At 35.6% G+C, this 17,145-nt stretch overlaps 1 protein-coding gene across 1 annotated transcript in view; it reads left to right on the top strand.

Annotated features, from left to right (window-relative positions):
- LOC106826238 (disintegrin and metalloproteinase domain-containing protein 5-like) overlaps positions 1-17,145 on the top strand; it is a 195,648-nt gene that overhangs the window by 163,386 nt on the left and 15,117 nt on the right. Inside the window, exons 9-10 of the mRNA XM_070499713.1 lie at positions 4,465-4,555; positions 5,189-5,408. Coding sequence (XP_070355814.1) covers positions 4,465-4,555; positions 5,189-5,408 — 311 coding nt within the window. The remainder of the gene's footprint in view (positions 1-4,464; positions 4,556-5,188; positions 5,409-17,145) is intronic.

The raw sequence follows: 17,145 nt of genomic DNA on the forward strand, positions 1-17,145 counted from the left end.
TGGTGGCCAGAGCTGGTGGTGTGCATACCCTGTCTTCAGGAGCCAACAGCAAGTGTCCATGTAGTTGCAAGGCCAAGTTATAGACACACACGTAGTGATGGGGACTAGGTCAAGTAGCAAGGCCTGGGGCCAACTATGGGCTCATTGGCAGCTGCAGAGACTCTGGTTGTTGACGTGCTTGCCTGTGACTGCACACTCTTCCTCAGGTGTGCACACTGCAGTGAAGCTCAATGACAGGGGTCAAGCAGGAGTCATGCAGGTACACAGCTGTTGGGCCTAGGTACAGGTTAGTGCAGTGGTGCTTCAAGTGACAGAAGACAGGACCTCATTCAGGCCCAGAAGACTCTAGCTGTTGATGCACTCACTCTTGGCTGCATATCCTTCCCCACCAAGGCATGTGCATTGCAGTGGAGGTCAATGATAGGTGTCAGGCTGGTGGTGTGCAGGTCCACAGCTAGAGGGGCTAGTCCCAAGAACAGGCTTGGTGGTGGGGTTCAGCTAGGGGTTCTATGCTGGTAACTTGAATTCATGCAGGTACAGAAGCTCTAGCTGACTGTAGGCATTGCTACTGTGCTCTGATGGGGGTGGGGATTGTCTCAGTTCACGGGTGTCTTATATTTGCACAGCAGCAGAGACCTTTGATTACTACTGGTGTGGTTCCTGAGGTCCAGTTGGGGGAAGGATTCAGGTAGTAGTGTCAGTGAATGTGAATAGCTGTGGGGTGAAAGCTAGTAGAGATCTGCATGGGGTCCTCAGCCACTGTACTGGTCTTTGCTTCATCAATGGTAAAATCTGCTGAGTTCATCTCCGAGCAAGCCTCTGTGAACTGCAGTGCTCCGGTTCTGTGTCTGTTATTAATACCCTTTGCTTTTCTTCCTTGTTCCTAGCTGGCTTAATATGTCTCAGCTTTGCCAGTCTGGATTGGGTGAAACTGAAGCAGGACCTTTATGCAGTGCCCTGAGAGACTGGAGAAGTTAGTCACTCACTCCTCTCATTCTTTCCTGGCAAGAAGAGTTCTTTCTAACTGGGAAATTCCTTCTTGGCACTGAACAATGCTGGTTTTGGGGATGAGATCAAGTCGGCAAAATGAAGTTGTCTTTTTTTCTCTCCTTGTATGATTTTTTCCAGTTTATTTTTTTTTGTTTCACTGTGTTGCTAAAATTTCCTGAGTGGACTGTAGTGGTTTCCTGGAGCTGTTTTGGTTCATGGATAGTGTCCAATCAGTGATCTTTGTAGGGAGATGGAGAAGCTGGATTCTCCTACTTGGGCTGTTTTTTCCCACTTACTTTTCTCAATGCAATATATTTTTTATGGCTCTTAGTTCAGGTCTAGACCATGACTTAAATTTCATTTCCTTTGTTTATCCTCTGTATTACAATATTAAGCATGTCTAGAATCATTATATTGGTAGTTTCATTGGGAAGACCTTGAGGAAAAAGTAGTTTCTATAGGAATTTGAGGAGGCAAATGGAAAAAGCAAAAAGACTACAGGTGGTCATGGCAAAGCAGGAGAAAGAATATTACAGGCACGAGGAGGATAAGTTTAAGAGTGGTTCCTCTTCTTTGAATTTTGCCACAGAATTTCTGAGGGATGCATTTTGGGGGTCAGAATTTTGTGTTTTGAAACCTTAGGATATCAATAATAAAGACTGATCCTTGAATATTTGGCAGTTTTCCTCTCTTCTGTTCTAAGCTCTTGGATCTATTACTTTCCACATACCAAAAGTTCCCCATGATTGCAATTGTAATTCTAAACCATCTTTGGTGAAATTGTACTGATTAATGGGGTAAGCTAAGAATTGGGATTAAATTGAGAATCAGCAAAATTCTGTCAGGTGTGTTTTAGATGTAGAAGGGCCAATTTTAACACAAAGAATCACTACAGACAGCATCTGTAAGATGTAAGACTGCATCTCAGTATGTTGATGATTTCTTTCCATACTATACAGTTAATATAAAAATGGAAGCAGTCAAACATGGGTTATCTCCAAGGGTGCTCCAGGGAACTTCCACCGCTCTGAAAAACAGAGCATCCTTTCCAGGGCCTTTTTTGGTTCAACTTCTGAGGTCAGGATGGCAGGTATTTCTGTGTTGTTTCCCTGATTCAAAGACCTGTTGTCCTGGTCGAGCCACTCCTGACCAGAATGTTTTTATCCAGGACTATGCCCATTGTGGTTCTATCATCTAATTACCCTGGGGCCCAAGAGATTTATGCATACGTGGCAGCAGCTTTCCTCTCCTTGCCTCCATTTTGCAGGCTTTGAATTGAAGTCACCGTGAAACCCCAAAGCACAAAGATAGCGATTGGAATTTAAGTTTGGAACATCTTAGGACAGAACCTTGACACTCTTACAGTGGGGCTGAAGTCGCTGATGTTCCCAGAACCACAGATGCGTGCTCTGGACAGACAATGCCAATGGCTTTTCACATCAGGAACTGTAATGCTCTGCTGTGTGAATGCTCTTGGCAGAGGTTCTGAGAAAGTAGTGGCATCAAGAGGATTCATTTTTCACCTAGTAGGGCCAAGTAGAAGTCAATAATTGTATTTTGTTTTTGTTTTTCTGTTTTTGAGGGGTTTTGTGGGTTTGTTTCTATTTTTCTTTGTTTCCTTATGAGGCTGCAAGAAACTCTAGAGGAAAGGCATTTATTTTGTGGGCTTTCCCTCTAGTGCCTGTGAAGTGACTGCAGCAGCTTACTGAGCAGCTCCCCAGGCCACTCAAGGGAGCTGTAGACTGATTGGAAAGGGCAGTTCCGATGTGCAGTAAAGCAGTGATATACAACAAACAATGACCTGTCCCTATATAAACATTGGTATTTTGTTTATCATGGATTTTCCCTCCAATTAATTTTGATTTTTAAAAAATATTGCATTAAGATGTTATTTGATTATTGAGTTTCTGTTTGTCTACCCCCTTAAATTTTACACAATCTACTCATGGCCCAGTACAGAATTTGGGGGAATTGGGAAGTTTAAATTAGATTTAATCAAAACAGTATTTTGATTGGAGCAAAGCAAACAGAAACTAATTACTTATTGGATGAGTTTAAGAGTAGACCCTTTCAAAAGAGAATGGCTGACTATGGTGGATTCTGCTCACAAATCTATTTTGACCTGTTTTTATAAGACCCTGTATATTTATGGGTTGTGTCTTTCAGGAGAGAGAGTGTGAAATGTATAGATCATGTTCCCCAACTATGAAAATTTATGAAATTGCTGAAGAGAGTTCCCTTGTCAATTAATAGTGGTGACAACAAAAGATCCCAGTTCTTATCACATGTGATTAACATGGTCAGCACAACCCAACTCTAAATGACCAAGTCAAAGTGATGAGGCAGCTATTATATTGTGGGGGATCAGAAAAATTCATCCCAAAAATGTCTCTTTGGCTTGATTACTTTTAAGAACAAAAGACTCAGAAAGAAACTTTGACCTTCCCCTAAACCGCTTAAAAGAATTTAAGGTAGAAGGCCTGTCCCAGGAAGGAGCTATCACCATAGATAACTCTACGTGTGGTAGACTGGGAGGAACCTTGCTAGGCCTGTTTTTATCAAAATTAACTCTTAGGTCACGTTGTTTCTAGATGGCCTAGTAAACATTTGTTTACCGAATATGTGCCTTTCCATCTCCAAGTAAATTGCCTTTCTCCCCTTTGAAGTCCCAAACTACTAGCCCCAACATCTTCCTTTAACTAAAGATGGTGTTTACGGTGGTGGCTTCCACCATTTTGGCAAGTTACTCACTTTTCCTGGGTTTCTCCCATGCACACATGTTGTTGTTAAACTTTGTTTGATTTTTCTCCTGCTATTCTATCCCATGTCAATTTAATTCTTAGACCAGCCAAGAGAAACTAGAAGGCAAAGGAATAGTTCTTCTTCCCCTCAAATATACCTTTGAATATTTCATGATTTTTCAATTAGACATAACTAAATATATAAAAGGGCTGAAGTAGGTGAACATTAACATCCTTCCTAATTTTAAAGTTCAATAATTCTTAGGTATTAATTGTTATGATACTACAGAACATAGATGAGGACGCTAGTATGGAACAAGAAGAGTTAAATCAAACACTCTTATCAGTATTGCATTATAGACACTATTTTTCTCTTGTTCTGTTTGGAATAAGAGCAAACAATGTTTTCACATTGGGTAGGAAACTAAGAAGGAAAGTAAAAAATTTAGAGGAAATAGAGAAGGCCATGGCTGCTTATTTTTCTAAGAACGTAGGACCACTTGAATAATGTTGCTGTTTACTCTATTTTCTATTTGATACAGAAAAAAGTCTACCAGGCTTAAAATAAGGAGCGGGCTTTTAAATCCTAGATCTACCCTTAGCAACTTTTCAATGTTAGGTAATTTAATGCTAGATAATTCCCTAGGGATCACATGATAATTTCCAGAATGAGTCTATTATTTCTATAATGATAATTGGAATTATGTATTATAATGTGCTTTTTTTCTTTTAGATTCTAAAGGTGCTCCGTTTCATTGTTTTGATGAAGTAAATACAAGAGGAGATAGATATGGAAACTGTGGTCGATTCTTTTGTCATTTTCCGTATGTATTTAGAAAATTATAATTTTGTTTGGGATGTAGGTCATATATTGCTGATATCCTAGGATATATTGTTATGTACACATTAAAATGGCATTTTATATGAGATTTTCTTTGTTTCATGATCTGAGCTGAACAGTATTACCCATTGCCTACAAATAACATGTGTTCAGTGCCTATAATGTTACCATAACAATGATCATAAAAATTGCCTCTATTTATTGTTGTGATGAGCTAGACATTGTGTTAGGTAGTATATATACATTGTATATTTATAATATATATTATAAACATATATTTATATACATCAAACATTTGTAGTAAGAATTATTTATCCCATTTTTTTAAATAAAAATATTGAAGACCAGTGATCATTTGCTCAAATTTTAGAAGCTAATATAGCACTGATCAGGACTGTCAGATTGTAATCATTATTTTTTCTCTTGACACATTGCCTTAGAAAACAAAAAGAGGCACGTCATACATAAGTCAATGTGCTCAAAAAAATTTTGCTGAAAGAAAATTGTTGAAACCTGGATTTAAATTAGTAAAACACTTCTTTAACTAGCCAAATCAGAAATCTGTGTTATTTCAGTAAATGATAAAAGAAATTTCTTTTCTGCCTTATGCTTCTAGTAATCTTCTATGTGGAAAATTAGTTTGTGCCTGGCCCCACAAAACCTTCGTAACAAAAGCAAATTTATCTGTGGTGTATACACATGTACGAGACGCAACATGTGTGTCTACATTTCTAAACAGAGAGAAGCTACCTAGAGATTCAATCACAACAGTTGAAACACCTGAAGACAGAGATGTAACATTTGTAGAAGATGGCACTGTGTGTGGGCCTGAGATGGTAATTAGAACTACAAAATTTCAAGTGTTTTAAAAATTATTTTTATGGTTTTACTCATTTTGGCAATATACCAACCAATGCATTTTTAAACAGCATTATTAAGGTTTTGTTTACCATAAAATTACTCATGATAATTTACAATGTATTGCTTTTGATTAATTTATAGTTGTACAACCATCACTACATCCAGTTTTAGAGTATACTGTCACCCTCAAATTTCTCTCTTGCCCATTTGCTCATCTCCACCCCTGAGTGACACACCCAGTTTCCCCTACTATTTGTAATCAATGAACCAATGTTGATACATTGTTATTAACTATGTTCATACTTCATTCAGATTTCCTTAGCCTTTACCTAATGTCCTTTTCTAGGATTCTACTCAGAATACTATATTACATTTATTAGTTGTGTATCCTTAGGCTCCTCTTGACAGTGACAGTTTCTCATAATTTCCTTGTTTTTGATGGCCTTGAATGTTTTGAGGAGAACTGGCCACATATTCTGTAGAATATCCCTCAATTAGGAGTTGTCTTATGTTTCTTTTATGATTAGTCTGAGTTTATGTGTTCTTGGGAGGATGATCACAGCGGTAAAGTGCCCTTTCAAGTATACATACTTGATGATGTTGAACTTGATCACCTGACCGAGGCAATGTTTGTCAGATTTCTCGCTGTAAAGTTACTCTTTTTTTCCCTTTCCATATTGTACTTAATTGAAAGAAGTCACTATGCGTAGCCCACACATAAGGAGTAGGAAATTATGTTCCACCTTCTTGAGGGCTCGGTATCTACATACATTATTTTCAATTCTTCTGCACAGAAGGTTTATCTTTGCTTCTCCATTTATTTATCCACTCATTTATTTGTGACAGTACAGACTCATGGATATTTATGTTATAGTCTGGGCTATAATTCAGTACTACTTTATTTACTTCATTGTTCAAACTGTTCTAGCTTTGGCTGTTGGGAGTTCTTTCAGTTGGTTCCTGTGTCTCTTTGACATATTCTTATCATTGTGGGATTTTTTTTCCTTTGAATGCTTCCTTACTTCCTGGAATCACAAGATGTTCTAGGTTCATCTGATATGTTTCTTGCTTCAGTTCTTAGAATCAGCCATTCTCCAAGAAGCCCTGGTTTATTTTAATGGGAAATGGTATTTAGAAGTCAAGATCAAAATGAAAATTGTGCTTTTTGCTGTTGGAGTGTCACTGCTTCCAATCTCATCAGCAGACAGAGCTAGGAAATATATATCTATATAATATTCATATATATATTCATGTATATGTATGCATATTCATCTGTTTGGGTATATATATGTATATCCACACTTAAATTTTATATATATTTCTGTATCTATCTATATATCTACATTAAAAAGCATGAGGTCAAAATTATACTTTCAAATTTAATTCACAATATAGCGTTCCTTCTAGCTTCCTACCTTTTCATATTTATAACTGTTTTCTCTGACAATGACACACTTTGTTCCTAATTTGCATATTTATATTGTTCCATAGTAGAATGCATCTAGAATACACGTTAGGTAGTTTCAGAATTGCTAACTCATTCCACTGTGAAAAAAATACTAATTAGGATTCAACATTTATTTTTAGTGCTTTTTGCTTTTATCCTGAATGTATACGTAAAAATATTTTATTCAAGAGTTAATTGGGGTAATTCACTTTTTCCACCACAATGTGGTGAGATTATTCATTTGAAAAACAGTATGCTTTGAGATTCTTACCTGTGCTTATCAATTGTATTTTGTTTTATTTTTTGAGATGCAAAATATAAAATGATTTTAAGTTTCAAGACTGTATAAAATTATACTCAGAGAACTGTCATTTTCCTATCCTTCTACCCCATTTTCATCCCTGCAACTTTTCTATCCCATTCTCATCACTCTCTCCTACACCCAATTGAGGGACAATTGTTATTACTTTCTGACTATCTTACCTCTAGTTTTTTGCAAATGGAGCAGACGTACATTTTTTTATATCCCTTTCATTGTTACACAAAAGGTAGTCTACTACAGGTGCTCTTTTGCACTTTTTTTCACTTAACGCTTTTCATGGGAATCAATTTACATCACTTCTAGAGAACTTCCTTATTCTTTTATATTTTCTGGCTGAATTTTATTTGATTTATTAAAATAAATGTAATTTTTCCATTATGAAATAATGTGCACACATCAAAAGTGACTTTAAAATACAGAGAAGGAAAAGAAAGAGGCAAAAATTTCTCCATAGTATCACCACCTAGAGATAAATTCTATTTGTTTCTTTCCAATACTTTTAGTGTTTATAGCATTTTTCAGTTTTAAAATTATACAGTTAATATAAATGTAAATTATAAAGGTAATATATTAATTTTTTAAATGGAGAAACATATGAAGAAGGTAAAACCAGAATCCATTCACCCAGTCACAGTTAATAGTAGTCTTTTTTCCCTTTAATTAAACTTTTTATTTTGGAATAATTATGCTCTAGTGGAAAGTTGTAAAAACAGTTGAGAGGACTTGTGTGTACTTCACTGAGATTTTCTTAATATCTATAACTGTAGTACAATATCAAAAACCAGAAATTGACATTGGTAAAGACCTTATTTAGATTTCATCTCTTTTTACATGAATGTGTGTGTGTGTGTAGTTCTGTGCAATTCTATCACATGTGTGTATTCGTGGAACCACCACTGCAATCAAGATACAGAACTGTTCCATCACCAAACAGAACTCCCTCATGGTATTACTTTGTAGTTACACCTCTCCCCATGTGTCCCTAACCCCTGGTTCTAATCAGTTTTCTATCTCTAAAATTTTGTCATTTGGCAATTGTTATAATAATGTATATAACCTGTTGATGTTATTTATTGTTACCCAGCCTATTGTCCTTGGGATCCATCCAGGATACTGCACATGTCAATAGTTTTGTTCATATCTGGTGTTGAGTAGTATGTTGCTGCATGGATTTACCACATTTATTTAACCATTCATATATTCAAGAGTATTTGACTTGTTTCCAGTTTTCAGTTATTACAAAGTTGCTATTGATATTTGTGTGTAGGTTTTTTTGTGGACATAAATTTTCATTTCTTTGGGATAAATTCCCAGCAGTACAGTTGCTGGGCTGTGTGGCAAATGTATGCTTAATTTCATAAGGAATTGCAAATCTATTTTCTAGAGTGGCTGTACCATTTTATATTCCTACCAGCCATGTATGAGAGATCCAGTTTCTCTGCATCCTCACCAGCGTTTGGTATTATCACTAACTTTTACTTTAGCTATTCTAATAGGTGGGTAGTGATATCTTATTGTGGTTTTAATGTGCTTTTCCTTAGTGGCTAATGATGTATATCTTTTCATGCATTTATTTGCCATTTATATATCCTTGTAGTGAAATATCTCTTGAAGCCTCTTTTTGCATTTTCTAGTTGTATTTTTTTTACTGTTGAATTTTCAGATTTCTGTATATATTCTGGATACTAGTCTTTTGTCAGTTACGTGCTTTGCAAATATTTTCTTTCAATCAGTAGCTTATATGTTCATTCTCTTCACATTGGCTTTCACAGAGTAAACATTTTTAAGTCAATTCAAAGAGCTCTTTACTATCCCTAGATTCCCTCAAATTTTCTCCCGTGTGTTTTTCTAAATGTCCTATATTTTGAGTAAATTTTTGAATAAGGTGTGAGGTTTAGGTCAAGATTTTATTCTTGTCCCTGGATATTTTATTAGTCAGGTTCTCCAGCGAACAAATACCGTATTTGTTTACATTTATATATATGTACATATATATGTATTTACAGAGATATATAAATATACATATATTGATGTATATATACACATATATGTGTATATGTGTGCATATATATGTGTGTGTGTATATATATCTATATATGTATTTACAGAGAGAGAGAGTGATTTATTTTAAGGAGTTAGTTCATGTATCTGTGGGAGCTGGCAAGTCCAAAATCTGTGGGTCAGGCAGTCAGGATGGAAATTCAGGTAAGAGTTGGTGTTTCATTCTTGAGTCTGAATTCTGCAGAGCTGCAGGATGGACCCTCAGGCAGAGTTTCTATGTTACAGTCACAGGGAGAATTCCTTCTTTTGGGAAAGTCTTTGCTCTTATGTCCTTCAACTGATTGGATGAGGTCACCCACATTATGGAGGGTAATTTGCTTTATTCAAAGTCTGCTGATTTAAATGTTAATCACATCTAAAACCTACCTTCACAGAAAAATCTGGACTGGCGTTTGACCAAACAAGTGCATACCATAGTCTAGACAAGTTGACATATAAAATTAACCATCACAAATGTGTGATCTCTCTAGCAACATTTGTGGAAAAGGCTGTCCTTCCTCCATTAATTGCTTTTGCACTTTTGCTCAAAAACAATTGATCATATTCGTGTGGGTCTACTTCTGATGTTATATATTTTGTTCTATTGGTTTTGCGTCCCTCCACCAGTATCACACTATTGCTTACTTTAGCTGTATAGGAAGTCTTAATATCTGGTAGAATGATTCCTTCCACTTTATTCTTTCTGTCAGGATTGTTTTAGTTGTTCTATGGGTTGTGCCTTCCTATATAAATTTTATACTTAGCTTATCTTTGCTTATGAGCAGCCTTGCGGGGAATTTGATAGACTTTTCATTTAACCTAGATTGACTTGTAAAGAATTGTCATTTTTATTATATTGAAACTTCCAACCCTTAAATGTGGTGTATGTCTCCCTTTATTAAGGTCGTCTTTGATTACTTTCATCATCATTTCATAATCTTCACAAAACCGAGCCTGTACATGATTTGTTAAGTGTGTACATCTGTTTTTCATTTTCTCTTGCATGATTGTAAATGATTTTGTGTTTTTAAATTTTGATTTACTCATGTTCACTGTTAGTATATAGAAATTCAATTACTTTTTGTGTGTGGATCTTATATCCTGCAATGCTGCTGAACTAATTTATTAGTTCTAGGAGTTTCTTTCATAGATTCTTTGGGATTTTCTACATAGACAATCATGTAATTTGGAAACAGAGGCAATTTTATTTCCTTCCCTTTCAATCGGTATACCTTTTATTTCTTTTTCTTGTTTTATTGCAGTGGCCATAGCTTCCAGTACAATGTTGAATATGAGTGGTCAAAGTGGACTTGTTTGCCTTGTTCCTGATTTTAGGAGGAAAGTACTAGGTCTTTCACCATTATGCGTAATGTTATTGTAGAGTTTTTTTGTAGATTCCCCTTATCATGTTGAACTACTGGTCCTCTACTGCTAACTTGCTGAGAGTTTTTATCATAATTGTTTCTTGGGTTTTGTCAAATGTTTTTTCTGTGTCAATTGATGAGGTCAATGATTTTTCTTCTTTAGTTTGTTGGTATCTTGGATTGCATTGATAGATTTTTGAATGTTGAACCAGCCTTACATACCTGATATAAATCCCATTTGGTCATGGTCTATAATTCTTTTTATACATTGTTGGATTAGTGGGCTAATATTTTGTTAAATAATTTTTCTATCTAAGTTCATGAGAGATATTAGTCTCTAGTTTTCTTTTGTTTTTGTATTGTGTTTGTCTGACTTTGGCCATTTTGTACGACCTCATAAAACGAGTTGGGAAGTATTCCCTCATTTTCGGTTTTCTGGAAGAGATTGTTATTAATTAAATTGAATTGAATTAAATTAAATTGCATTAATTAAATTAAAACTGATATTGATTTTTTAAATGTTGGTAGAATTGTCCCAATAAATAATCTGGGTCTGGAGATTTCTTTTTTCAAGATCTTTTAAATTATGAATTCAAAGTGTTCTATTTTTAGATTCTTGTAGCAATTGTTACAGGAACAATTGTTCTTGAACAACTGTTCAATTGTTACAAGAATCTTCAGGTTATCAGTTTCTTCTTGGCGAATTTTGGTCATCATGGTTTTCTAAAAATTGGTCCTTTCTTTTAAGTTATAGAACATATGAGTGTAAAATTCTTCATGGTATTCCCTTATCATGTCTTTAATGGCTGCAAGATTTGTAGCTGCAACCCTCATATTTTGATGTTATAGTTTCATTTTTTCAGTTGTATATATTTTTTATTTCCTTTGAGAATTCTTCTTTGACATGTTAATTATTAATAAATGTGTTGCTTACTTTCCACATGTTTAGAAATTTCCCTGTTGTTTCTTTTATTGATTTCATGTTTGATTCTCTTATTATAGAACACTCTCTAGAATTTTAATCTTTAAAAATTGGTTGAGGTTTGTTTTATGGTGCAGGATATGGTTTACCTTGCTGCATATTCCATGGGTGCTTGCAAAAATGTGTGTTCTGCTGATCTTGGGTGGAGTGTCCCATATGTATCAATTAAATCCTGTTCATTGATTGTGTTGTTTAGATCTTTTATATCTTTGCTGATTTTCTGTTTAGTTTCTGTAAGTTGCTGAGAAAGAGGTGTTGAAGTCTCCAGTTACACTTATGGATTTGTCTGTTTCTTCTTTCAGCTCTACCCATTTTTCCCTTATGTATTTTGCCTTATGTGTTGAGATTCCATTGTTTTGTGTGCACACATTTAGGATCATTGTGTACTATTGTTGGAATGATTCTTCTGTTATTACTTAATGTCCCTGTTTGTTTCTGGTAATTTTCTTTGCTCTAATGTCTACATTATCAGATCCTAATACAGTCACACCTGCCTTTTTGGATTAATGTTTGTGCAATATAGCTTTTCCTGTCCTTTTGCTTTAAACCTACTTATGCCACTGAATTTAAAGTCAGTTTTTGTAAGCATCACATAGTTGAGTTTGCTTTTTATACTATTGCCAATCTGTCTTTTGATTGATGTATTTAAAACATTTACATTTAATGCAATTATTGATATGCTATTTAAGTCTACCTTTCATTATTAGTTTCCTCTGGTTCTCATTCTTATGTTTCTTTTTTCTTGTCTTCCTAGGATTACTTAAATTTTTTTAGGGTTCTATATTGATTGATTTATAGTGTTTCTGAGAGTATCATCTCTTCTTTGTATAGTTTTCATAATGGTTGTTCTGGGTATTACAGTATACACATGTGTCGTACTCTTTGGTGTCAACATTCTGCCACTTCGAAGGAAATATCGCAACCTCAATTCCATTTAAATCCCTTTACCTTCCCTACTTTTAAATATCATTGATAGTGTTACAATTTTTGTTTCAATCATGAAATAGATGTTAAAAACCAATGAAGAAAAGGATGGTCTATCATATTTACCCATATTTATACATTTCCACTGTTTCTTCTTCCTTTGTGATTTCCCAGATCTTTTCTTTTATCATTTCCTTACTGTTTCAAGTTTACTAACTCCAGCCTCTGTCATCTCCACTCTCCTATTAAGCATATTCAGCTTTTTAAAAAAAGTTTAGTCATTGTATTTTTCAGTTTTGTAATTTCCATTTGGTTCTTTTCTTATACCTTCTACTTCTTTAGTGAGATGTTTTATTATTTTATTTGTTTCTAGAGAATTTATAATTGTTGAATAATTTTTATGGTCACTGCTTTAAAATCCTTGTCATATAATTCCAACATCTGAATCATTTTGATGTTGGTGTAAGTTGATTTTCTTTTCTCATTCAAGTTCTCATTTTCTTAGTTCTTAAAATGACTTTATTTGTATCTGGAACATTTTATCCATTATATTAGGAGACCTTGGATCCTATTTGTAGCTATTATTTTAACTAGAAGTCACCTTGTTTAGATCTTGGCCTTTTTTTGTGGACTATGATTCCAAAAGCAGTTTAATATTCAGAGCCTTTGTATTGTTATTTTGGTCTGCTTGGTTTCTCTGTTGCCAGTAGGTCTCCCAATGGTTTCTGCTGGTACTTCCTGAAGGCACAGGATGAATTTTCCCAGACCAGGCAATAGCATGTCTCAATGGGAGTAGGATGTGTTGGAATCCCCTGTCTCATCACTCCATCCCCCTCACCCCTACAGCTGCTCTTAAGTCTCTGGATAGGGAAAGGAGTCTGGGATCACCAGGATCAAAAAGGCTTTCTGGGCTGGCTTGTTTGTTATGTCTGCATCTCTTCTTCTGGTTCCACTGATCCACCCTGGCACATCTGGACATGGTAGAGACTTTCCTGGCCTGGCTTCTTGCTGTGATTGTGCCCCTTCTCCAGTAGTACCTGCTTCTTCTGACACCTCCTGGAGGAGGAAAAGCATCTCTGGAGTCTCGAGTCTTTTGGACTGTGGGGTAAAATAAGATTCCCAGCAGGATTGCTTGCTATGACTGGGTCCCTCTTGCTGGAATGATTTCCTGGGAAATCTGCCCACCTATCACTTTGCTGGGGGAAGAGGAGGAGAGTCTTAGGTCCTGAGTGGAAGGAGAGGGTTTCACTTGGCCATTTACAGCTGGTGGGCTTCAGAATCCACCCCTCCTGCTGGTGGTGGTGGTCTTGGTCTCCCCTGATGTTGTCAGAGGGGACCATATTTGATCTGGGAATGAGCCTACCTGGTGTTGCCTTCAGTTGCTAGTTTAGGGGTTGGGAAATACAATATCTGGGTGGTCTTTCTCTGTTGAGTGGAGGGGACACAAGACACCCTGCTGTTATGCTATTCTTCCAGTCGTGGGTCTCAAATCAACTCACCTTCTTCTTACCACCAATCAGAGTTGTCCTTTGGTTGTCTCTTATAATTTTATAATTGTGGTTAGCAGGGACAAGCAGAGAGAAACAGGTCTATGTCATCTCCTCTGGACTCAAAGCCGCAATTAATTGTTATTTGAATTAGTTTTATTCTGCCACTTTTTCTTGTGCATCCTATAATTTTTGCTTAATAACGTTTTGATGTTAAGTTATTCCTTTTGTTGTGTGTTTGTGTGTGTGTGTGTGGTGCTTCCAGTATCTCTTCCAGAAGAAATCATCTACATTGTAATGTGTAAATTTATAAAATCTGAAGTCTAATCAGCAGTAAAAGCAAGTCAAACAAAGGTTCATACCTGTAGGTAATGAAATAATTCTTAGGTGAGAACATTCAATGCCCTCTCGGCCTTATTTCCAAGTTTGTATACTTTTTCTTAAAAGTGTGATGTTTTGATCATGAATAATCTCAAAGATTATTCTTGAGCATAAAAATAATGGGTCTTGTGTTTTGGGTTGATTACATACGTAGGTGAGCATACACTTTTAAGCAAACTAGAAGTAGAGAATTAATTACTGTCTAGCAATTTCACAAGGAATATATGTCTAGATCTTTAAAATGTTCCTTCCTCATGAGGATGGGAAACGAAGCCCAAGAAATGCTCTCTACCACGTGTCACCTGAAATACCTATAAATGTTGGTGAATTTCTCTCTCCTCAAAGTTCTCAAAAGCTGTTAAGTTTCATGGTCTATCAAGAAGAAAGTTTCCTTACAAAACGTGAACTAGGCCTCTCAATCTAGAACAGATACATAGAAGAGAAATCTTCCATCTACTGTATTTTCATTTTGTATATTGTAGTTTTTATTCTAGAAGTTCTATTGGTTCTTTTTTTGTTTCTTCTAATACTCTTCTCATTTTGTGCATGTATTCCTTTACATCCTTGAGCCTGTGGAGTATATTTATAACAGCTATTTTAACTTTCTTGTCTGTTAATTTCATCAACTTTTAACATTACTAGTTTTGGCTCTGATGGCTTTTTTTCCTACTATTTCTGGGGTGCATTTTCCTTCTTCTTCATATTTTTTGTAATTTTTATTACAGACTGAACATTATGAATTTAATGTTGTTGAATGACTTTTTGCTTTAAAGAGAACTGAACCTTGTTTTGGCAGGCAGTTAAGATACTTGCAGGTTAGTTTAATCCTGTCAAGACTTGTTGTTAAGCTTGTTTTAGGGCATGGGGTAAATTTCTAGGGTACAAATTTTACTCTAGGCTAAATTTTCCTCATTTCTATGTTGTGACACTTCTGTGGTCTCTACTAACAATCTTATGAATTCAACAAGGTCTGCATATTTGCGCTGTCAGGATCTTGCATGATTTCTAGCTCTGTGTGATTTTAGCAATTGTTCAATCTTAGTAATTTTCTTTTCCTGAAAGTTGTTCTTCTTGCTCAGTGTTGTGGAAGTTTTCCCTGTGCAGGTGCAGATTGTGTTCAGCCAAAGACACAAGCCAGTTCCTGTGCAAATTTATAGAACTCTTTCATTGTGTGCTTCTCTCCTCTAGCATAGTCTTCCCAGGAAGTTCTAGCTTTCATAGCCTCCTAACCTTCACATACCCGAATCTCTATCTCCTTTACTCAGCAAGATTTCCAGGCTTTGTTTGGGTTCCTCTTTGCTAGACCTTAGTCAGGAAATTGCCTCCAGACAGAAAGCCTGAAAAATGGAAGGGCTCACCTCATTTGTTTCTTTCCTGTATTTCTGAGATCATAGTCTGAGGAAGCCTGTTGTCCAGTGTCTAAAAATAGTTGTTTCCTATACTCTGTCCAGTTTTCAAGTTGTTTCTGTTAGAAGGGTAATTCTGGGTCCTGTTATTTTTATCCTGACTGGAAGCAGAAGTCCTCAAAAATTCTTTTGAGCCTATATTAATAACTGCATTAGCATGGAAAGTAAAGAAACAGTAAAATTATTTTTTCTGAATTTTGGGGGTTCAGTGAGAATCAGTTACTAGTTTTGAAATGTTTCATTTCAGTCTATAAACACATAGGTACCAAATTGAGGATTAGGAATGCACTGAGAAGAGATGAAAAGGGCTTGCTCATATACCATCAGAAATATAGAAAATTTTTAAAACCACACAATTTTTCCCTCATCATTTAATTCAGTCCTTTATGATTAATTCTTATTTTCCTGGATCTTGAACTAGCAGTTTGCTTTCGTGTGGCCCTGTGCTCTCAGATATAAAGGATTCCAGTAAATCCTGATTCAGCCTTGTAATGTGATCTTAAAATTGTCTAACAAATGTCAGCTTAAGCTCCATATCCTGTACCTGTGAGTCTAATTCTTGAATTCAAATAGTTTAGAATACATGGTATAATCCTTTCTACAGAGCACTGAAGACCTAGGTTCTATCCTGTATCTGAGAGCAGAGACTTTAGATGAACATTAGAGACAAGCAGAAGCTACCAGTTGATCAGAAGCCTGAATGGCTGTGGTTAATTTATGAGAGTCACCAATAGTGTCAGAATGGAGAACAGTAAAATCCCTTATTCTGGGGGAGGGGTATGATAATAACTATTTATGAAGAATTTTATCAAAGTTTCTCTTGAAGATAAGAAAATATTATGGAGAGAAATGGACTTGATTTTCTAGGAGCTTTCAATCCATTCTTGTAACATGCACACTATATAAAACATTTCTACTAATCACATTAATTACATTTATATTAATAACATTAAAAATTAACCAGGGGAAGGCTGACTGAATTTCTTTGATTTGACAGTTATTCCTATGCAGCTCTTACTGTTATCTAATTAAAAAATATAGAGGATACCAAACAAATGTAATGATTTCTAGCATCCTTATATTCATAAGATAAGAGAAGAAGTCTGTGATTTTCCAATGGCAGTCTCAGAATTCTCAAAGATAGTTTTAGGTGTTAAAAAAATCCTGAAGAGAAAATTTGTTTTGAATTTAGGGTCTGACCTTGATAAAGCAAAATCGAGAGTTGTCAGAGGAGGTACGGTCACTTGATTAAAAGGATCATTGACGTGTAGTAAAAATTGTTTAGCTGCTTGTTAATCTATGTGACAGTGCAAGAGTTTACATAAAATAGGAGAAAGCAGTGAAATTATAAGGGAGCTT

Source organism: Equus asinus, chromosome 27 (genome assembly GCF_041296235.1).
Source record: "Equus asinus isolate D_3611 breed Donkey chromosome 27, EquAss-T2T_v2, whole genome shotgun sequence".
Classification (NCBI taxonomy): Eukaryota; Metazoa; Chordata; class Mammalia; order Perissodactyla; family Equidae; genus Equus; species Equus asinus.